The sequence below is a fragment of the Numenius arquata genome, chromosome 7 (genome assembly GCF_964106895.1).
Source record: "Numenius arquata chromosome 7, bNumArq3.hap1.1, whole genome shotgun sequence".
Classification (NCBI taxonomy): domain Eukaryota; kingdom Metazoa; phylum Chordata; class Aves; order Charadriiformes; family Scolopacidae; genus Numenius; species Numenius arquata.
In genome coordinates, this window is record NC_133582.1 from 22,938,296 (window position 1) to 22,962,515 (window position 24,220).

The 24,220-nt window shown below is 38.4% G+C and overlaps 1 protein-coding gene across 2 annotated transcripts in view; it reads right to left on the reverse strand.

Moving 5' to 3' along the window:
- Nucleotides 1–1,676: 1,676 nt before the first annotated feature.
- The window catches only part of EFEMP1 (EGF containing fibulin extracellular matrix protein 1), a 52,585-nt gene continuing 30,041 nt past the window's right edge, over nt 1,677–24,220 (reverse strand). Inside the window, exons 6-12 of one of the 2 annotated variants that reach the window (XM_074150452.1) lie at nt 14,670–14,792; nt 10,918–11,037; nt 8,438–8,557; nt 6,855–6,974; nt 5,213–5,336; nt 4,908–5,103; nt 1,677–2,899 (exon numbers count right to left, since the gene is read on the reverse strand). In XM_074150452.1, coding sequence (XP_074006553.1) covers nt 2,741–2,899; nt 4,908–5,103; nt 5,213–5,336; nt 6,855–6,974; nt 8,438–8,557; nt 10,918–11,037; nt 14,670–14,792 — 962 coding nt within the window. In that variant the 3' untranslated portion in view covers nt 1,677–2,740. The remainder of the gene's footprint in view (nt 2,900–4,907; nt 5,104–5,212; nt 5,337–6,854; nt 6,975–8,437; nt 8,558–10,917; nt 11,038–14,669; nt 14,793–24,220) is intronic. The other variant, XM_074150453.1, reaches the window with a different exon arrangement.

Below are 24,220 nucleotides of genomic sequence, written 5' to 3' on the forward strand. Positions count from 1 at the left end.
CGGGGAGAAGCAGGGTGGTTGGCAGGACAGTTTGTGCAAAAAGAAAATGGGTTAAGCCAAGACTATGAGCATGATGAGATGTGGAGGAATGAGAAAGCTGAATATGGGTTGGGCACGTATATGAGCCACAACTGCCTTGGCTGTTCATGCCATTTGATAAGTACATGAATGTTATTTTTTCTCTCTATATATATAATGATTAATTTTGGGTCACTGTCAGATAAGCAGAGAATTAAAAGGAAGATTTAAAAGTGCTGGTGACGAAACGTGTACGTATTGGCAAAGCATGAAGGTAAAGTAAATCCTTGGGTCAAAGTCTGTCAGCTTGGGGATGTTTGGGATGATTTGTGGCTGCTTAATTCACTGTGGAAACGGCCTGGTGCCCTGCAAGTCCCAGGACTGAAGGAAGCAAAACCACTTCAGCCTCCTCTGGGCACTTATTGAGAGAAAACTGTCCATTTAAAACCTAGAAACAACAACAAAATCAATTATTTCTTGGAATGGGCAATGCTGAATTACACAATTTGGGAAGTTAAAGGTTGGTGTAAAAGAACAGCGCCGATGCTGGAGGTAGAGTAAGTGGGATGCTTGGGGGCCAGCACAGCTTGTTTGTGAGGACAGACTACATGGAGAGAATGCTAGTTGACAAACTAAGTATGGAGGTGAGCGTGTGCTGCTTGCCACAAGAATTACAGGGAGGTCGGAGGCATTTTGCTCAGTACATGTGTGGGATGAGGAGCTGCCTTTCAGACCAAGTGGATTTGTGGTGACGATGAACGGGGAGGAATCCCTCTGGGGAGAGGAAGGAGCCAAACTCTCTATATCAGTTTTCACCATGGAAAACAGCAATTAAATCCCTCTACAAAGCAACTGGGTTTGTATTGGTGAGCTCCTCTCTGCAGAGAGGGATGATGGCTACCTGGGGTCTCACCCCACAGCTCTGGGGCCCCAGGCAAAGAAAATGTGACCAAGTGCCAGCAGTATTTTGGCCTACGCCACAACCATGTGCTCTGACCCTTTTGGCAGATGAAGTATTTGTTTAAAGCCACAAATGACTGCCTGAAGGAACGATCATTGGATAATGGGGTCTTGCTCTGCAATTTGTCTGAGTGTGGGGGATGTGTCACCCTAAACCAGAGCGGTTGTGGCCTATTCTAAGTTATATTCTGGAGTGAATTTTTGCTGTCTTGCCATGCAGAACCTCTGGATGCCAAGTTCTGCAGCCATGCTCATTGCTTCTCTTTGAGCACATCCGTTGAAAGCAATCACTGAGGGTGACTGACAATACTCAATATACTCAATAAATATTAATCTGTTGGTCTGCACCACAAGAGGGTTTTTTTTGTGACTAATGTATTCACTATTCACAAATATTTTCTATAGAAAATGAATTTTAAGTAGGAAAGAGGCTCCTTCCTGTGAATCAGCAACTAACTAGCACTGTGCATATATTGGTATATTTTTTCTTTTTGAACGGTCAGTAAAAACTAAAACTCAGTAGGTAATACATTTGTCTTTCTACAAAGGAATTATGTTTCAGTCTTCCATGAACTAATACTGTATGGACTGAGATCTGGGTCATTCTGACTCTACAGAACTCGATGTGCTAGTCCCACAGTAGCTGACAATTTGACCATCTAAAGTGGCTAATAAACTACCTGAAAAAAGACTAAATACAATATGGTAAGAGATCTTTATTAAAAATTTTGTACATCAAAAGATTAACTACTACATTCTAAACAAGAAATAAGATTTTACATATTACAAAAGATGTTATTAGTTCTTGAATTAGAAATAAATTTTATGAACACTGTACATGATACATCTGAGTTGTAAGAACAGGAATAGGACCGAGTGCCTAAAAATGATACAACTTAATAAGCAAATGCACTCAATTCTTAGTATATAACATAATATTTCGGGAAAAATAACATGTTAACTTCTGTCTGAAGATGTTGTATCCCTCTAACTAGTAACTACCGACAGTGTTCTCGGGAGAAAGCAGAGACATATGTGCCCTGCACAGTGATTTTCCCATTTGGAGTTTCTTTCATAGTTGGAGAAATTTTCTTCCTATGGTCTATTTTTCTTGGAGAGAAGAGAATGTTATTCCATGGTATGGTTAACACAATCTGCATATAAAAATCCAATGCAAAACATTTTTCACAATGGAACTTTGCCTCCAACCCAGATTAGAAAAATCAACTGATGGTACATAAATGTCTACAGAAATAGATTTTTATTGACTGTTATCTTTTGTTACAAAGTAGTTAAAAGAAGTATATTTTAGCTTATCAGATAACCATTACTGTGTATAATTTATACTATTTTTTTTTCTTTTTGTGAGTGTAGCTGCATTAGAATTTAAAATAAAAACAACACAGAAGATCATCTTTTAATTGCATGACCTAGTTGGCTAGGAAGGGTGTGTGAAGTTTTACAGGATAGTATAAACATACAGTTCTCATACAAAAGCGTAGTATGTATCTAGTCCAAGAAAGGTAATAAAAAAAGATTTAAATCTTTATACAGAAAGTGACAATGCCCATGTTATACTATGGAACACATCTACTAATTTTGAATTACAGGTGTAATGTGTGGATTAAAGATATCAACTTACTAAACAAATCTTAAAAAAAAAAAAAGAGAGAGCAAAATCTATAAATAAAATAGTAAGTGCTTTCTTTAAGATAATATTCTTTGGCTGCTTTAAGTGCCAGTGAAGGGGTATCGAAAACCACTAAAATGCGTAAGGTCCCACTATTATTGTTAATCTTAACACCGAGCTTGTACGATAATTCAAACTGTTGACTGTTAGCATCTCCAGATCCACAATGTGTTCTCTTGGTCCTGATAGTGATTTCACCAGTACAAGCATTGCACTTACGGCGCTTGTTTGCTGAAAGAACAACAACAAAAAAAGTTTAATTCAGTCAAATCTAAAATGATTCCCTAGTTGCATCAAGAGAGTGCTTGTGTGTTACCACACTGTAAAAATGCTCTGCCTCAGCACAGAGATACACAATGCAAGTATTCTTTTAACATTTTTAAATGGCCATGACTAATCTCACACCTGGCTTTGCTGCAGGGGAAACTTTACCTGACTAGGGCTCAGAGGAATAAACTGCACCGCAAAATCTGTTCCCGGTTATGTTGACTCTCCTAAAGGACATAAAAAGTGGTAATCTATCCCAGGATGGCCTTTGTTTTTTATCCCCATCTATCAGCTTTTAAAATATATAGAGAATAAGTAAAAGAAGGAATACCTAATGTCTTTAACAGTGATGTAGCTTGTTCAGTGGAGGGAAACTCTATCTCATGGCTCATACTCCAGAAGAAGTTGTGCTCCCCGTTGTAAACACAGGGAATTTTTGCAAGTGGTGTGCCCATTGCCATCCCCCTCTTGTACTGCTCTGAAGTTCTTTTCCTGGTCTGGGATCATGCTGCTGGGGAACACTGATGGGCCTTTTCTGTGGCATGCTGCTAGTTTGTTAAACAGCTTCATAATTTCCAGATGATAATAAAAAGGTAAAGTCCATCCCTCCCTTCACCTACTACAAATATTTTCTCACCACGTCAAATGAGTAGGGTATACAGATGAATCCAATCCATCTGCTCTGTCTGAGACCCAGCTCAGACTTGTACTAAAACAATAGGAATAACTTCTAAGTAAGCCTTTGTTTACTGCAGTCTCTTGGTAGGAATAAACACGTGCTTCCTTACTTAAGGCCTGTGATTCCTTGTTGGGAGGCAACAGAAAACTGGAATTGTTAGTCCAAAGAAAATCAGTCTGAAGACGAGGTTGGGATCTAACCCAAACTAGAGCTGGAGTGATCTTGTTCTTTTATGCAAACAACAGTTTGTGTTTTGGTGGTAGGTGTGGATTTTTGATGTGAATCCAGGGGAAAGCACTGGATTTTAGGTTATACCAGAACAAATCAGATGCAGATGAGTAGTTCCTTGTTCCCATCTTGGAGAAACATGGTGTAAATAGGCAATGCCATATCTTGGTACGCTTTTTGGATGTATTATCAAACCCTCCTAATCTTCAAATTTGAAGAAAAATAAACAAAAATGAAAACTTTCCAATTAATATATTTCTGATTTAAAGTTTTTTGTGCTGATTCTGTTTTACTGAGTGTAAAGCCACATATGAAGCAAAAGGATTTCCCAGGAATTTAAATATTACAAGTGTCCAAGAAAATTGGATTTCTTCCAAAAAAAAAAAATCTTAAAAAGCAGATGTTACAGACACTTTCATTCATGTGTATCTACTTCAATTAATTATACCAACAGGAAATACTGCTATCGTAAGTCATTTGAACTTTTGTGGTTTTCTGAAATACTTGCATCTCTTTAGGAAAATTAAGGTTTAAGTATGTCTCAACATAAAACCTTTGCAAGTTGGCCTGAACTTAGCACTTTAGAAATGCGTGCTCCAGCCCAAGCTATTATTCTTTACTTTTTCACAAAAATGAGAAATTTAATAGCAGTAATTGTACAAGGAATCTTTCTATAATGCTCTCCTAAGTCCATGTATATGGGGTGTTGGTACAGAGAGTGAAAAGCATAGAGGTATCTCATTTGAATCTGACATAAGTGTCACAGGATTGCTAAATATTCATGATTGCTACTAGTGTTGTAGTGTTCTTTCATTGAAAGAAATAGTTTGATTCTCAGTTTAGAGTTTTCAGGTAGAGAAGTAAAAGGCTTTTACTTCCAAGTAAAAGCTTGGAACCCAAGCACGTTTAATAAGAAAGTATTAAAAAGTTGATAAACTTGGGGATGCTGTGATACTCTTGTGGGAACTTTTGATGGTTTTGTCAAAATGGCAAGGCATTAGAACACCTTGGTAGTACCAGCATTTTTTATATCTTGCCCAGGGTTCAACTCCCACCAGTACTCACTCTCAGGTAAAATTCTCCATTTTCATTTCCAGACTTGATCCGGAATGTGTTAATAGTATTAGGGTAAATAGTGGTTGCCTGAATCTGGAAGATATCAGAGGGCACTGTTCTGTCTGAACGGATGCTCATGTATTTGTACACAACAGAGTAAGGCAGTTCTCGGCAAATGGCGTTTGAAACAGGGCAGACACAGCGGCTGAAAAACAAAAGTGGATGAAACTGTGATAGCTGCAAACAAATGGTACTTGCTTTCTGTTGTTGAGGATGATCCTAAAAAAAAGAAAAAGAAAAGACTATTCTCTTACTTCTCAGATGTAAGGACATAGGGCTCTTGACAAGGATTTCTTGGGTAACAACGAAATCCTCCATGGTAATTCCAGCAAATTTCATCCTCTCTGCATTCATTAGTAGTCTCACACTCATTTATATCTAGGAGGAAGGAAAAGGGACTGTGTCAAAGCAGATGGAAATGAGTTCGCTACAAAAACAAACACAATGCCTTCAGAACAACAACAACAAAAAGCCACCTCCTTGTCTGTTGAAACTCAACAGGTTTCCATGTCCTTTACCTGCTTTTCTGGGGCCTGGCTATAAAGGATTTCTCTATGCAAAAATGCAATAAATTTGTTGATTGCGTGTTAATTAAGTCTAAATATTTTTTCAGTTGACTAAAGATACATATTAATCATACTTAATACAACTGTAGAAATACTGGAAAGTTTCTAATTAGCAAAGATTTTGTAGCAGAAGATATCTTGTTGACAGAGGGAAAGGGTTTTGACGAAGAATTGTGATTTCCTGCCTTTTGCAGGTTCTCATTTTCAATTGCCTGAGTTTCATGGTCTAACTAAAATGCTTACTTAATTTCTACATTTTAACTAAAATAGGTTTGAAAGGAATAATGAAAATTTGTTTATTGTGCAAAGCAGAGCTTCCTTTTTTTTTTTTTTTGCCTGGGAAAATAACCCTGAGGGGAGGGGAGGACTGTCAGACTTATGCTGTATTAATGCTCTACTATCCTGCCAGTGCCAGAACCCCATTACTGTGTACCTATATGGTCTCCTGATATTAACAGGGTCACAGAAAGGGTTTATTCAAATATAATCTCTTGAAAGGCACAAACAGGTTTTGTTTTTTTTTTTTTTAGATGGTCTAACTAACTACCCCACAATGTTCAGGATCAGCTGCTGTTCTTAAGAAGGGAAAGAAATTAATCTGAATCTTAGAAAAAGTATTAACAAAAATTGAGTTATTTCCTCATGTCTTCTGCCAGAAATTAGCACTCCTATTTATTTCTAAAAATAATGACTGTTACACCAGTTTCTGGATTACATAAGCAATGGTTCTTGCACTTAATATGTTGTTCTGCAATATTATCTAATAAGATGCAGAGACATTTAACACCAGTGAGTAAAACCCACAAACTTTAAAATTCTGGCATCCAATGGCATCTGACCAGAACATTTATTTTCTTAACACAAATTATATAGATGCTCAAGTCCTGCATTTTTTTCTCCTGTTATCAGAAGAAGCATATCTTTCTTTTCTACTGTGGTTGGACTTAGGAACCTCTATAAAATGAAACATGATATAAAGCCATGTTTAGCATCTGCAAAAAACAGCCTGATCTTTTTTTTCAGAGATATTTATCTCTGAAACTTAGACTCGCTACCTAGACATCTAAGACAAGTTTTACCTGAGGGCTGCAAAAACTGAAATTTTGTCCTAGGAATCTGAAGGACTTAAGAGTTTGAGCTGAAGGATTCAAATAATAATTAATATAAAAGATGCGATTAATCATCAAATGCTTTACCAACATATCTTTTGCTAACATAATGGTAATCCTGTCATGAAATATAAACATTTAGACAGCATGCATTTTTAGTCTTGCTTGAAATGGTGTTATTAATGATGCAGTATTGAGACTGCTAAGGTGAGGGCACTTACCTTGACATGTTCTGCCTCCTACTACCTGATATCCTTCAGGGCAGACACATGAGAATTTTCCTGGTTCATTGACACACTGATACTGACATATATAACTTGAGGTTCTGCATTCATCAGTGTCTGCAGAGAACCAAAGAGCTTAAAGTTATTATTTTTTAACATCTACCTTGTTAGAGAACTAAACATAATAGCTAAATAAATGCTGGTTCTAACAGGAAAAAAACCCCAAAATCTGTCTAAAAAGAATAAGTTATCAAAAAACTGAAATGTACCTCTTAAAGCCTCAAAGTTGCAAACAGAAAGGCTAGTTCTACTTGTGGTTTATCAATAATCTTCCAAAATGAGAATTTTGGATTTGAGGAAGCAAAACCTAAATCGGACTTCAGAACAGGTTTGGGAAAACATCTCTTGAATGAATTTATACTTTTAGTATTCCTAAATGTGATTATTTTCACAAAAAACCACACATGAGATTAGTTAGTAAGGCAAAAATTTGTCTTTGTGCTTATGCCCTATTGTAATGGAGTAGCTCCATAGGAAAGAGGAGAAGGCCTTTTTTTTTTTTTTTTTTTATCTTCAAATAATGTTCAGTGTATACCCTTCTCTTTTGCTTTTTTTATTCTTGTGTAACCATCAATCCCTTGCCAGAGAAGTGGAGCATGAAATAGAATTTAACAATATATGCCATTAACCAGAAATTAAATGAAACCTATCAAAACTAGGGAATGTCTTGGAGAACAGCATAGCTCCCTCCTACTACCTCTGAGGCTTGGGCTTAGTTCTTGATTTGATGTCAGGGTTGTCCTTGGAGGCTGCATACTTGCTGCTCCCTGTTCTGTTCACTTGCAAGTAGGATTAACTTAAGAAGCTTGGGGAGGGAGCATCTGTAATAGCTTTGCTGGCTTGTTTAGAAGGGCAGTGGTAAACCAAAAAGATGTCTTTGGCTCAAAGAGTGGTAGAAAGGATATGGGCTTTAAGGGTGAGATCATTATGTGTCCAAAAGGAGATTAGAGGACCCCTGTGGAGACTCTGGCAGAGGAAATAAAGTGTTGATTGTATAATCATCAGGAGACGTGCTGTTTGTATACACAGGCTTGAAAGCCCCTCAAAAGCACAATTGTCGCTTCCTTAAAATCAAAAATTTGATGTTTTATTTTCAGAGGAGCCTAACACCACACAAAATTACACTTGTTTTTGGTTTGCATTCCTTTCTGATTCATTTAATGGTCATCAGCATTAGACCACACACAATTCAAGTGAGTTTGTGAAATAAGTATTCAGAAGCCTTATTCTTCCCAGCTGTGATCTGAAATGTAGCAATGTCTGTCCTGTTTTGCATTTACTATTAAAGAGAGAGACACATCTACATGTACCTGAATGCAGCTGCAGCTACTAATGTGTGTATCAGCACTTTGCAACATAAAAAAAATAACGTCTTGAGGGTTTTGGGTACAAATTGTACCCACAGTGTGGCTCCACTTGAATTATATCCCTTAGTTCACAGAAGGACTTCTGGGAAAATAATTTAAAAAAAAAAAAGAAAAGAAAGCAGTCTTCCAAGACAAAAAAAAATAAATGCTTACCTTCACAGTTGATTCTGTCACTGCTTAACTCAAATCCTGGATTACACTGACAGATGAAAGAACCCAGTATATTGTAACACTGTTGTGCACATGGGTTATTGGCATCACATTCGTTTATGTCTGAAAGGAAAAATTACAGATTTTTATCTTGTGTAGCTAGTAATTAGGCCGATTAAGTGGATTAGTCCTTAGTCTGGGTCTATTGCTTAGCAGAAGCTCAGTTGACTGTATCAATATAGATCTGCAGTCACTGGAACAATGTCAGATCTATGCTTTACGTTCCATGTAGAAAAAGAGTATTTTTCCAGGAATGAGAGTTATTCTAATGTGTGATGAATTCTTCCAAAAATGTTTAGTGTGGCTATCAAACTGCACATTCCAGCGTCTTTTTTCAGGTATGAAATGCCAAGTCTCTATAAATAATTGATATAAGGAACACATACTGATAAGACCTCTCAGCATGCAGTGGTTAAGATTTATTTGAACTATTTATTACTCCTAAAATTTGTTCTTTTAAATTCCATTACAATTATAACATGAGCCTTTGAGGCCAGTAGAGTTTTGCAACGCTCTAAGGCCTAGACCATATTGGGGGAAGGTATGTTTCTATGCTAGATTTTTCCATGATGTGCCCATCCTAAGAACATATGTGAGAACACTGTGGTATGAGAAGCGAAGCAATTTTTAATGGGAGGTTTATATAACTGTAATCACTTCTGGAATCTAGAACACTTGTTTTTTCACAGGCTGTTGACTAACTGCTGCTCCTCTGTCATTCACTCTGTAGATTTTAGTGCATTTTCCCTTGTATTCCTGCCCTGCATGTATTCCATTCATATTTGTGTTTGTCAGATACAACCATTAGTAAAGAGCTGCATTTGGAAAAAAATATCTTGAGTTCATGGCTTTTGCAAATGCTTATAAATGTCAGCAACACTCAGTCATATACAGATAGAACTAAAAACTGACAAAGATGACTAAGATTAGGCATTCACAAAAACTAAACCAATGAGGAAGATATTAATTCTCTCTCTGTGATGAACCTCCTAGTCCTGAAAATGAATGGTAATAGGGGAAAACTGAGTACAGACCTTTTTTTCCTCCTTTTACTTAATTTCTGGCAACAGTGCAAAGAACGTACATCATGACGATGCTACCAGCAGGGATAAATAAGCTAGCCAATACCACAATTCTGTTTGTTTTCCTTCCAAGAAATACTGACCCACTTTCAATATATGCAAAATTTGTAATGCAAATGTAATTGGTACAGCTGTCAAGTGTCACTTCTGCCAGATGACTGTTGTAGATGTGAAAGTCTGCCTTGATGCAGCAACCGTTAATTTACAAATTTTCTTCTTAAGATTTACTTTACCTAAGTATGTCTTATTAGGCTGGGAGGCCAACAAGAGTCAGAGAAAGGGGTGTTCTGGTGAAGCACCTGGCAAACTTGGAGCTGTCATATGGATTTGTAAGTGTAATTGAAAGAATACACCTTGCATTTGAGCCATGGAAAGGGTCAAATAACTAACAATTTGTCACGTGGTTATGTTGTGCTCATGTGCAATTTTTTTATCCTATCACCTGGTGAGAACCAAGAAACGCCTTTGTCATTTCAGTGCTCTGCAGTGTGTCAGGATACTTGATAAGATATGGCAATGCTTGGAATTAATGGTAGAAGCTGGAAAACCTAGTCTTATTTTTCTATATATAAAACCTATATTATATACAGCTATATATTATAGCCATAAAGAACTTCTGACCATCTCCATCACCCATCTCTTGATTTTAATTTTATTTTTTTTTTAATGGCAATTCTCTCTGCACTTCAGCAGACATAGCTGAAGTTATGCTATTATGTTATTATTGCTCTAATTCTTCTGGAACAGATCTTCTGATTTCTAACTTAGCAGCAGCCTTAAAGTTTTACTGCAAGGCTTCCCTTAGTGTTTAACTTCTAAAGGGAGGATCGCTTCTAAAGGCTTAGTCTTCCTTAGTGACTTTCTTTCATCACTACATTTATCACATGCTGAGGATAATTACACTTAACTGCAGAGGTATAGTATTGCTTCCTCCGGTCTCCAGTTCCAGCCTTTGTGTTGCATGAACTGGCAATAAAAGCCAATGATAATGCAAAGCTATCCACCAGAACAGAAACAATAATTAAATCTAAGCTTATTAAATAATTAATATAAACCTCCAGGCTTCTAGTTACCAAACTAGATGCCCCTCAGAAACCTGCTATGCCAACAAAATAACAGGTTTTCAGTAAGGCTCTAATTTTCTCTTTAAGCCTCTTCTGCTTCTCAGATCCCTTGCAGGAGAGTCTCTCAATATAGCAACTGGTAGGTCTTACGGGTTGGTATTTATTTCCTTTAAGTTGGGATGAAGATACTTAAATTTCAAGTGTGGCAAGTCATGTGTCAATATTTGCCTCTCTCCCAAGCAAGCTCATGTGTAAGTACATGCAGTGAAGTTCTTACCTACACAGGTGTGGTTGTTGGATGCTAACTGGAAACCAGCATTGCACTGGCAATAATAGGAACCAGGAGTGTTGACGCACCGATGGTGACAATACGGAGGCAGGGTGCATTCGTCGATGTCTGAGTTACAAAAAAGAGAAAATAGTTCAAATGGAATCATGGCAGTTCACTGTTGCTGTCTTGTGTCCAAAGAAACGATAAAGTTAATTGCACTTGATTAAAAGCTGAAAAACGGCTTATGTGAGCTAGGTACTTCTTCCATGGATATTAATGGGAACACTATTTTACACGTGTGGTTTTTTTCTTTCAGTGACTTCTGTAAAATCTGTTTTATGCTGATTGTCTTCCAGCTACTAAGATCAATACACATTCCAACTTCATTTTTTATTCACTTCCAAAATACTTAGTTACATTATATAGGTAGAACCTAGGATGTTTTGTTCTAGTTTTTCAACCAAGATTTCTCCTGATCAGACATAATGCCAACCACACAGTGAATGTGGCTTGTAGCTCTTTTTCCCAAAAATTCACACACAGCACACTGAGCATGTACTAAATCTTTTCATCTCCATTAGAAAAAGTCTGTTTTCTGTGCCAGTACAGGGGAATGGCGAGGATAGCAAATTAATGGGCCTGAAAAGGGGATAGGTGGTTGTGTTTCTGGAGGGATCCCCCAGAAACAGGCTTGCTCCCCCAAGGGCCTACCATTTCTCCTGTTCTCCTCCCTGCTCCTTCTGCATGGCTTTCTGTACAGCAGCACCAGCACCTTCTGGCTGTGCTCTCTGGTACCGAGCAAGGTGATCGGATTGGCTGAAGCTGGTGCTACCTCAGGTAGCATTAACTTTGCCCAGACTCTCTCTGCAGATTAGCCCTGGGTCTGAGGTGGTGCAGGCTGCCTTTCCAAGTTCCAGCATTCCTAATGTGCATTGGAGCAGGGTTTTCACCTGCAAACCATACAAAATGTGCAACAGCCCATTCTTTCTCTCTTCCTTTTAAAAAAGGTTTCCTTGCATTCTGGAGGAGATACTGCCTCTCTTTTTATCTGAGAAACATTTTATTATGCCACAGTGGTGATTGTGCATGTATGTGCAGCAGCCGTCTCTAGTTGTGGCCTGCTTGAGCTTGGTGAAGAAATTCATGCCATGTTCTGTACATGTACACAATGTGAGATTTCAAAAGGCTCAACGCTCAGACAAATAAGACCAGTTTTCACTAGAACAAAGAAAGGCACTTCCCATATCCATGCCAGATCTTGAGTTTCCTACCTCCAGCTGTTTCCACCATAGATGTGTTTAAAAAGAGGCCAAGACTTTTTTTATAATGAGGAAAGTGTTTGTTTTATTATCAAGTGAAAAAATAATCTTTAGAAGTTAACCCTTTCTTTGTCAAATTTACAGTCACTGTTTGGGACTAAACTTAGAATTGGAGTGTTTTGGATGGTTCTGAATGAAAAGGCTTACGCTGGAAAATTCCTGGCTATCCGTACAGCAGCAATTGTTGCTGTAACTCTTTCGTTGCAGAGAGAAATTTGGAAGCAGAAATGGAATAAATTAGGAGGCATGGTAGATCTCTTCCATCCTCGACTTTTACAGGACTAAGCTCTTACAAATTGCTGTTTAAAGATCTGATTATACAATATAAGCATATGAGCAATGCTCTGCTGCTTAGGCACTGCATTTATGCAAATAAATGCTTCCAGGATTCAATTCTAATTCAGCAGTTTTCCTTGTGGTATTAGGCACATCAGCTCTATGCAGATCTAAGAGCTAAGCATCATTTAATCAATTTGGCCAAATCTTCTGTTTGAAGTAATGCTGGAAAACAATTCATTCTATCTGCAGTCCCATGTTTCAGAAAAGACTTATTTTGCAATATGTGAACAAGCAAATTAAAAAAAAAATATATAAAAAAGACAGAAATGATTAGTGAATTTAGATTAAAATCTATCAATTGTTAGAAATGAGTCCTTTTCTCCCTCTACCTTGAAGCCAAAATAGTCTGGAAAAATTTCTTTCAAATTCGAGAAACATTTCCTCCCATATGGAGAACCTCTATCAAGATCTGGCCCCAAGAACATTTTCTGGCTAAGTTGTTATAAAATCCCCAAAGACAGGCTTTATTCTGAAATGCTGACCGTACTAAGTGTAGGGTTGTACTTATAATTTAGGTCAGTGTGTAATATGTAACACAGGTGTTATTCTTGGTGTTGACCTAAATAGGAGAAGGGAAATTTCACTTTACAGACATCTTCATGTATAGATTTAGATGCATAAATGTATTCACATGTAGATATGAGGCTGTATCACTCTCCTCCTCCTGAGTGCTATAATGTGTCCCCTTAGAGTTAGTACCATGACTCTTGACATTAAAAGTGCTATTGCATAGCAGTAATATACCTTACCTGCTCTCAAAAATCTAGATAAACCCCAGTTATTAAAAAAAAATAAAAATCAATGACCTATCAAAACTATTCGTCTACCTACATTCCAAACTATTCATCCTACACTTGCACAGAAAACTGAGAAAAATCAGATACATCTGTGTTTACACCAATTTGACAGTTCAGGGCCTGATCCACATTTCTTAGAAAAGAGATAAAAACTTTTGGGTTGATTTCTACAGCCTTTGGCTCAGAACCCAAAAGAAAGAGTCATGCCTGGAAATTTAAGTTAGTCTAGATGTGTACTGAAACTTCCCCAGTTTCCTTCCTGCAGCTCTTGTTAGGCAGTGACTATCTATAGCCTTTTCAAGGCTCTTTGAAAGAGATTAAAAAGAAAAATTAAAAAATTCTTAAACATTTTCAAATACAGGATACCTAACACAAAGAAAAAGGGGAGAATCTGAAGTTCTGTTATTCCTATTCTGCTGAGGACAAAAAGAAGTGTTTCTTCTAGGCTGCATAAAACCAGTCTTGTGTCTTAAAAGAGATGGTCTTAAATATATACATCATGAGGTGATATTTGACTCTCTTGTTTCATAGTTGTTTTTATTATCTCTGACAAACATAAAGCTTAAGGTTGGAGTGCCTATAAAAGCAATTCATCCATAGAAATCATGATTGAAGAGGTGTTAAAGGCTAAAGGAGGACTGAAGAAACATAGTAATGGCACTTTTGCATAACTTCCCCAAATGAGGATGGAATAGGAAAGATGCAGTGTTTACACTGCACTTGGATTTAATTTAATGCTATACTTGTATAGGTCCCAAGGGTGCTGATAGTTTATTCTGGCACAAAGAATAAAGCATAGTGGTTTATAAGTTGCAAATATCCTATACCTGCATTCAGAGTTTCCATGTCTTTCATTTATACTCATAAAACTGAGTACTGAAACAAAATGTGCAAGGGGGCCCTGCAGAGCAGGGATTAGGTCTGTGTGAAGGTAGTGCTTTGTCCTACAGATCTGGAGGCAAGTCTCACTGAGGTCAGTGGAAAGACGTGCTTTAGTTTGCCGCTCTAGTAGACTTATGGCTATATCTGGAACACTAGCCAATACCCCAGTACAAATAATAAACACAATGATAACTATTAGGAAAATTAATCTTGTGAAGTTCAACCCCAAGTGTTGATTATACTTAAAACGTTGTTTCTAGTTCCATGTTTTAGTGATTACTTATCGTGATGAAGTGATTATTCCATTTCATTTCAAAGTTATATAGCTATTTTACAGTACACGTACCTATACACTTTATAATCAATATAAAGATTGCAACTGTAGGTAACGAAAGAATATTTAGTTGAAAGCAATACTTACCAACACATTGGTCCCCTCGTTTCTGATAGCCTGGAGGACACTGGCAGCTGAAGGACCCTCTTAAATTCACACATACTTGGTCAGCTCTACAATTATGCGTTCCAGTTGCACATTCATCTATATCTTTTTAATAAAAAAGTACATGCAATCTTAGTCATATAGTTTACTTAAAATATTTAGCCTGTTGAAATGCTTTATGCATCTTCGAGCTACCTATGAGTGAAGGCAGCAAAGTTCAAATATACTCTAAAGATGTCATCTCAGTGCTTACTCCCTTTGCAGGACATAAAATGTTATCAGATTTCTAATAGCTTTTAATTCTGATATACTGCATTTGGAAATATTTTTAGATATGGTTATTTTAAACAATCAGATATTTTATTTGTCAAATGTTATTAATATTTTGTACTATCACTATAAAACTTTCTGTAAACTTCTTGCAACTTTATCATATTTTAATCATTTGCCTTTTTTGGTTTTGTTTTTTTTTTTCCCCCATGCTGGTTGGTTGTTGCATGCTGAATTACTCTGGAAAATTTCAGCAGATGTAGTTCAGCCCTTTTTCAAGAATGAGATGAGTTAAAATATGTTGTTTTGCTGATACTAAAAAGAGTCTAGAGATCTTTTGCATGGTTCCTGTGCTCCACACTTTGTACAGGGACTTGGAACTTGGTGACCTTTTCATCAGGAAGAGATCTGCCTCTTGTCATTCCCATGAAAATTCCCTTAATTTGGTCAATCTGTTAAAGTCTTTGGAAACGGTTTGTATTTGAACAGTACAGCTAAAAATGCAAATATTAGACCAATACTCTTCAGTGTAATTCAGGCAGCTTTTTTAGTTCACACTAAACGCAGGTTTATACAAGTATTAAAACAACATTTTGATTTTGTCTATTCATTATAACTGCTGGAGGTACTTAATTATAATTAAACTGCATGTGCTGACAAATAGGTTGCTTATAAAGGAATTACAATTTGCTTTCTCATCTGAACATCCAAAAAGTTGGAGAGATTTTATTGTAATCTGATACAGAACAGTGAAAGGACTTTTTAATTTTGGCATTGTACACAATTTGGAGACTCTAGGCTGAATAAACAAATTCCTTAAAACTTATGATCTCTAGTTTACAAATCTCAGCTGACCTCTCTATTTGTATAGGCACTGGGGATGTTAGAACATCACCAGTGGCAGATTCTGGGTGGTGCTTTGGAAAAAATGATGGATTCTTTCTTGTAGCAAACGAAAACAATTTTGACCACAAGATTCAATAGAAAATAAACCATCAACAGTTTGAATTAATTCTCAATGTTTGCCCTTTCCCCAAATGTCCAAATATTTTACATATATTTTCTCTTTATCTGACAGGAAAAATAAAGTCCTTTTATGTTAACCTGCTCTTTGCATTTCTGCATACCATCAGTCCTAAAGCTGCTGTGTCGATGCAGGACTTGCTGACTGCATTGTTCTGTACTAGCAGCTGAAAAGCACATTCTCAGGTGTAAAGTTTGTCAGGGACTGTAGCTGGCTGCCTTGTACCAACCTGACACATCATTAAACACTTGAGCCAAAGCGTGGTGGAGTTCAATGCAAGTCTATGCAGGGATTTCACTGGGCTTTGCATGTACTCCTAGTATCTAAAGAAGCTGAAAATAAAATGGCTATAGTACTCAGACAGTTTAAATCTTTTTTGTTGCAGAGTGTACTGGAACAAAGAAAGTTTACTTGATCTTTGAGAACTTAATATATGAGTAAACTTAACATTAGTTACCTTTTAAGATGGATAAGTTGAAATGCATTAAGTCCTTATGTTGCTATTTGCATCCATGGCTTGATTTCTGTTTAGCTTAATTTCTATGGAACAGTAAGCTACCCCAGATAAAATGAAGCAACCTAGATTGACTTAAGCACTCAAGATCTTTGATTTTTCCAATGGTAAGTTCTAAAGAAAAACAATTATTCAAAGTAGTGTTTGACTGCTAGCTGGTGCCTCATTTGAAAACTCTTGGAAGATTTCCTGTTATGACTACAAAGATTTGTGTTTATAAGAACAACCTTTTCTTGAGACTTGTTTCAAGGAATCCTTTAGATCTCTCCTAAGCTTCTTTCTCAAGTAAGGATCCTGAACTGGGTTGCATATTAGCTGTGACTGTATGCCCTGTCTGTCTTACACATGCCATGAAAATACATATTGGTATGCAGTGTATTCTTGGTGGACTTCAGAAGAGCTTTATCAGTGTTGTTGCTCTGCATCATCATGGTACGTTTTGCTATCATGGCTGGTTTTGCTGGATGGCTTTTGTTGATGCGTGAGTCCCTAGGCAAGCTAGGGAAACAGATACATGGAATGAAGTATTGATGGGAGTTCTTTGAACTCCAATCCTCTTTTTTTTGTTTGTGTGGACTTTACTGAACTGTCTAAGGCGGGAAGTGAAGGTGGACAGGAGAGCAGCCCCTAGCCTTCACTGGGAAAGGGCAGTAGTTTTCTATGCCTGGAGCAGTTCTGCTCACATCTGTGTAAAGAAATTGGTAATGCTAGAGTAAGGCTGGTGGCCTGAAGATCAAGTTTCAAGGAAACTTCAAGGAAAATATTGTGGGAGGAGAATAACAGGCAGCTAGAAAGGTTTCAGTGCTGGAACATTCAGTTCTGAAATCTCTAGTATTGCAATAATTACAGATATGTCTACTGTTGTGACTGATACAAGGGCGAGGAAGTAACTGGAAGATTTCAGTGCTAAAAGCAGTGCCAAATGTGAATTGTATTAGTGTGATACCAGAAGCAGCCCAGCCCTTGTGGAGTATGGAAAGGAGCACTGGTGGATTTATCAATGTGACGTTGCTGCACAGATCTCTGCATCTATGCTTTTGATAAGTGAGGCCCAAAGAGAAGTCTTAAGCTTCTTGGCACTCAACATGACCTGAATCACCCTCCATTAGAGAAACACTGTTTTGTTTTGTTTTTTTTTCTAACTGTCCTGAGAATTCTTGGAGCACTAGAGGAGTGGAAGTCATGGGAAGGAAGTAACATTGATGCTGGAGGTCTCCTTGGGATAAGGCAGATCAGGTCCATTTTTCTCTGAGGTGGCAGGGGTAGAGTTATCTACTAATGAACACGCATGCTTCTCTCCCAATACAAAATAGTATAATCTTACACTGGCATTGGCAGTATTAATTTGGGATTCCCACTTATGTGTTTGTTCATGGTTCTTGGATGGACGGACTGTCCATTTGCAGTTGTTTAGGGTCTGACTGATCTGAAGCTTCCAGATTGTTTTCCCAGTTACGTCGCCTCTGTATGGATATTGGTAACTTCCAGGTCTTTACTCCATTATTCTAAGAACTTTTTCCAGGTTAAATCAGGCTTTTCTAATCCATTAGATTCCTAGCTTCTTTATCATAACTTGCACAGTGCCCCCTGATTCTGTGACGGTGATCTGGAAACTGAATTAACTCCTGATTTTAGTCTGTATCAAATGCAGTAATACTGGGATGAGATGGTGCTTATACAAAGCATGGGTTTTCCTTACACCTTACCATCTCATTCCATTTGATCTTTATTGACAAAATCCTTGGACTTAAGTGTGAACAGTGGATGAGGGTGTTGGGAATCCATACTTTTGGTTTCTGCCTACTGCAGACACCTGTGACCAGACTGATTTGGTATCTGTGAAGAGATAACAATCTAGGGCAAGAGTGTGATAGAAACTCCTATGGGAACATCACAGAGCTCACCAGCTTTAATCCTCGGAGCAAGATAAATTTGTCTGACCTTTCCTCTTGAGCATGAATGTTTAATAATGTGTGTTACGTGCATGTGTATTTATAATAATTAAAAAAAATTAAATCAAGACACTCTACTGCACACACTTGTCTCTCTGGGGAGAGGGTGAGAGAACAAACATGTGACAGATGTTTGTCATGTTGCTTAATGCACTACTGGAAAGCACTCAAGATACCACAGTGATGACCGCAGTATAAGAAACAGATCTAGAAAGAAAATAATGGGTTTTTACAAGCTCATTCTTGAGCATCTTTCCTCTGCATCCTCTTTTCCAAATTTAGTGTCATCATGATAAAGTTTGTTTCCATAAGTGTTTCAGCAACTGATGCCACAGCTGAAGCTTCTACTTTAAGCCAGTATTCTGTAGGCTATACCCAAAACCACCCTCAACTCATTCCTCACCAACTTTGTTTAAATTTCATTTCTAGATGTTACATGTACATTTGTTTGCTCAGGTTGACAATTTAAATTACATTGGTAACCAGTAATGAAAATTTTTTAACATTACCCTTTCTTCATTTCTTTGTATTTTCTAATCTCAGCTAACATTTTGAAGGTTGTGCTGTTCACTACAGGTAAGCTGTAAGTTTGTATTGAATTGTTAAACAACTTGAATGGGTTTTGATTATTGATGCATGCAACCTGTGAAATATAGATTAATTTTTAAACTCACTGTGTATCTGAGTGATCTAAGATGTTGCTCAGATTTTCAATCTCATTCTCTGGCCAGTTTCAGCCTGTGTAGTTGGAAAATTTCCCTTGAAATAGCCTGGGTGTCTCTAAATCCTTTTGCAGATCAATCTTACTTGAAAACAGAGCTGGGTTACCTTCAGTGTCTTGATCACTGAAATAGTAGTTGCTTATAGATCACTGTAATATACAGCATTGGGCAACTCCCTTCTGAGGGGAACAGAAGGTCCAATATGCTGGCCAGACGCTCCTCTTAGGGTACTGCCTCCCTGGGGACCAGGTTAAGGACATCACTAGGAAACTTCCTAGCCTGGTACGGCCCTCAGAATATGTCCCGTTACTGCTCTTTGTGGGTGGCGATGAAGCCACATGTAGTCCAAGGGCAATCAAAAGAGATGGCTGGTAAGGGAATCTGGAGCACAGGTTATTTTTCCCTCTTTCCTTCCAGTTGCAGGCAGTCACATTGGAAGAAACAGATGGGCCCAATCTCTCCTGTGAGTACAGGCTAAGAGAGTTGGAGTTGTTCAGCCTGGAGAAGAGAAGACTCTGGGGACACCTTATTGCAGCCTTCCAGTATCTAAAAGGGGCCTACAGGAAAGATGGAGAAGGGACTCTTTACCAGAGTGTGGAGCCGTAGGACAAGGGGGTAATGTTTTTAAACTGAAAGAGAGTAGATTTAGGTGTCAAATGGGATTCACCTTTCTCAAAGTGGGAAGGGGGCCTTTGCTCACAAACTAGCAGGGCTCATTGACAGACTTTAAACTAGGCTTGACAGGGGAGAGGGACAATGTCAGGCTTGTCTGTGACAAGTTATGGCATGACCTGCCAAGGTTAGAGGGCTGGGGTGCTAGCAAGGCACCACAGCCTATCGCTCTGAGATGTGCTGACTACACTGTACCACACTTGAAGTCTTATGAAGATGAGCCAAAGGTTCCTGAGATAGGAGGAGCCAAGAGGGAAACACCAGTGAAATACCTCAAAGGAATTAAGAGATGTTCCCCTAAGAAGGCAACACGGCCGACAGCTCAAGTGCCTCTACAACGGTGCATGCAGCATGGGCAACAAACAGGAGGAATTGGAAACCACTATGTAGCTAGAAAGCTATGACCTAGTTGCCATTACTGAAACTTGATGGGATGAATCCCATGACTGGAGTGTGGCTACTGATGGCTACAGTGTCTTCAGAAGGGACAGGTGCGGAAGGAGGGGTGGAGGCATCAAGAAATGGATAGTGTGAAGAGCAGTCTCTGAGGAATAGCCACAAGCAGGTTGAAAGTCTACGGGTAAGAATTAGAGATCAAGGCACCATAGGGAGCCTTGTGGTTGGCGTTCACTACAGGTTACCCAATCAAGGGGAACCTATTGACCTTCTTACTCCAGCTACAGGAGGCATTGCACTCACAGGCTCTTTTCCTGCTGGGGGAATTCAACCACCCCAACATCTGCTGGCAAAGTAGCATGGTGAGCTGTAAGCAATCCAGGAGACTCCTGGAATGCACTGAAGATAATTTAAGACAGGTAATAGACAGCCCCACCAGAGGGGATGCATTACTGGACCTGTTGGTCACCAACACAAATGAGCTAATTGGTGATGTCAAGATTGGAGGCAGCCTGGGCTGCAGTGAGCATGCAGTGGTGGAGTTTGCAATCCTGAGGGATATAGGTCAGGGGAAGAGTAAAGTCAGAACCCTGAATTTTAGGAAAGCAAACTTCTAGCTCTTCAAGGAGTTAGTCAGTAGGACACCCTGGGAAACTGCCCTCAGGGGCAAGGGAGCAGAACAGAGCTGGCAGATCATAAAGGATGCTTTCCACACAGTGTAAGAGCTCTTGATCCCCAGGTGTAAGAAATCAGGAAAGAAGGGCAAGGATCAGTCGACCTGCTGGTCAAACTAAAGAGCAAGAAAGAGATGCAGAGGCAGTGGAAGCAGGGACAAGTATCCTGGAAAGAATACAGGGACACTGCCTGGTTGTGTAGGGATGGGGTCAGAAAGGCCAAGGCACAGCTGGAGCTGAACTTGGCAAGGGATGCAAAGAATAATAATAAGGGTTTCTACAGGTATGTCAGCCAGAAAAGGAAGGCCAAAGAAAGCTTATCATCCTCTCCTACGAGTACAGGCTGAGAGATTTGGGGTTGTTCAGCCTGGAGAAGAGAAGGCTCTGGGGAAACTTTATTGTGGCCTTTCAGTACTTAAAGAGGGCTTATGAGAAAGATGAGGACAAAATTTTTAGTAGGGCCTGTTGCACTAGGACAAGGAGAAATGGCTTTACACTGAAATAGAGTAGATTTAGAATAGAGATAAGGCAGAAATTTTTTACAAAGAGGGTGGTGAAACAGTCGCCTAGGTTGCCCAGAGAGGCAGCAGATGCCCCGTCCCTGGAAACATTCAAGGTCAGGTTGGACAAAGCTCTGAGCAACCTGATCTAGTCAAAGATGTCCCTGCTCATGGCACAGGTGGTTGCACTAGATGACCTTTAAAGGTCCCTTCCAACCCAAACTATTCTATGACTCTATTCTATGATAATTGAACTCAGATAATTTTGTAGTCTTTCAGTAGGCCACTCAAAAGCAAACTTATAGGGTTTATTTGTACTTTCAATAATTATAAACATTTAACAAAATTTGTGTTTGCATTGAGTATTTTAACTTCCATATATATTTTTTTATAGGTGTTACATCCAGAATACTACACTGAAAGAATGTGACAATTTCAAAGTCAAGTACTTGGGGGATTGCTAATCACAGAATTCAGATTCTCTGAACAGTCTGAATGCAGATCCTTTAAGCATCATGACAGAGTCTTTAATTATATGACCCTCATAGTCTGAGCTCAGTCAAACCTTACCATTCCCAAAATGGGTTAGGTGGTATGGTTCTCTATCAAGTTGCAATGATTATTGCTATATAAAAACCTTAAATTAATGAAAAGAGTCAGAGTCAATAGAGAAGTAGGGGTAGGAACATTGCAATTAAGGACACTGGTCTCCCAATTAAATTACCTGTCAGCCACACTGCTCTTTCAGAAATGTTTATAGAAGTCCTCAACTGTACTATGGTAAATGTGGCCATCAGACCCCCAATGAGTCATCCCAATATAAATACTGCCTTTTGCCACAAACGCCAGGGCTATTCTAGAAAGTTCATTTTAGAAGACTTTCATATTGATAACTCTTTGTAGGTTAAGATAAAGCTCTGATTTCCATAGGCTTCTGTTTGAAGTTTGCAGGGTGCTACAGAAATAATGTCAGAACCATGGAGGGCAGCAGAGCTTGCTCCTGTATTCCTTCAAAATATAAATCAATTTTCATTTCATAGTTTTAATTCCATAAGCCTCACTAATATCTATACCCAGTGATTCCCTCATTTTCCAAAAATGTACCCACACTCCCTCTTGCAGTGATTTACACTATTATGTCTTTCCATTGCTGACTTTGGCAGCCTGCGCTGTATTTCAACCACCAGTTGTGTACAAAAATTTTGCCTGACCTGCTTTTTAGCTATAGCTTTCTCTAAATCTAGTGTATCGTTCCCTGTTTTAGAACTAGTTAGTTTTTCTACTTCTGTACTCCAATCCATTCTGTTAGGCTCTTATCTACATCCATAAAATTCTTTCCTTGTCTCTTTCTGAGCTACAAACCTGGCTCCGTTCCCTTCATGCTGTGACTCATTTTTCCCAAACCCCCTGACTCATGCTGCTTGCTCACTTATGCAACAGCTTAATCTCTGTAATTTTCTTCATATCATTAGGAGAAGCACATAAATTCATGAGATGCATTTCACCAGTGCTTCAAGCTTTTGTAGGAAAAAAATAAATACAATCCTTCATCTCACTTAAGCCACTCAAATCTTTTCTCCTCTAGCTCATACCTGTATGTTGTGCTCAGAGCTGGAGAACTGTATTCTGAACGCAAGTATTTCACACTCCTGGGACTGAAGTGCTCAGCTTCTTGCTGCTCACTGGCTCTCAACATACTGCAATTAACTACAGCATCTTCATGCCCTCCTTGTTTGTGTATATATTCATCTATTTAAACAAGTCATAAAATGTTTGTAGGTTGCTTTCTCTATTCTGGTCTGTAGCAATCTTGTAAGTAGAATACTCCACCAGATCAAAAAGAGGGTTCTTAAAATGACCTTATGGGATTCAAATTCTTATTTCTGCCCCCACTGAGCAGTGTCAATGGACCAGCTTCTGAATGGTTTATACAAATCTAAACGCAGAATTATTCCACCAATGTCAGTGTTGCACTTGTCATTGACTCCAGTGAAGCTGTTCTCCATTTGTTTTGAATGTAAACAATACATATTTTAGTTAATCAGTTTAAATTTTTTGAGTTCTCAGTGTGAGTGAGACCAGAAAATGACTTGGTCTGTTTTTCTAATAGATTCATCTGAACTGAAAACACTGCCTCCCACGTAACCAATGGCACCAGTGAGTCTGATATCAGACATACAGTGATCTCTACAGTACTGCAGGTATTGTAGACTATTTACTTAACTTCAGGATTCTGTAAAACTTTTCACTTTCTGCCCACTTCATTAGCTTTCTTTCTGTCTGTAAGACATTTTATATTAGTATTTTTCAGAAATAGCCAGTTGACGGTAAAATACTTGAAGAAATTAGACCACTATAGTTCTTCCATGAGTATGGGTTTACTTTATTTTATAAAATATGTATTCTGTCTCTTATTTATGTTTCTTATATTGTTCTTGCAACTGAAGCCAAGCTCACTGCTATGTCGTTTCCTGGATCCTCCCTGATCCTTTCTTACACATAGGAACAACATTAGCAACCTCCAAATTCCCTGGTTCCCTCCCCAGCCTTAGCAAGCTATCAACAATTTCTGTCAAAGGCTTTTCTATTTCCCTTGCTACTTCCTTCAACATTTGGGATGTTATTCATCTGGGCTGGATGCCCAGACAACTTTTAACTCATTGGTGTTGGGAGGCTGTGCTTTATGGTGGTAAATACCAGCAGAAAATCTATTACATAACATCAGGCCAGTAGGTACCAAAACACTAAATTTCTCACTTCTGGAGTGGCAAAACCTGTTAAGAAAGAGAGCTACACTCTGACAGTGCAG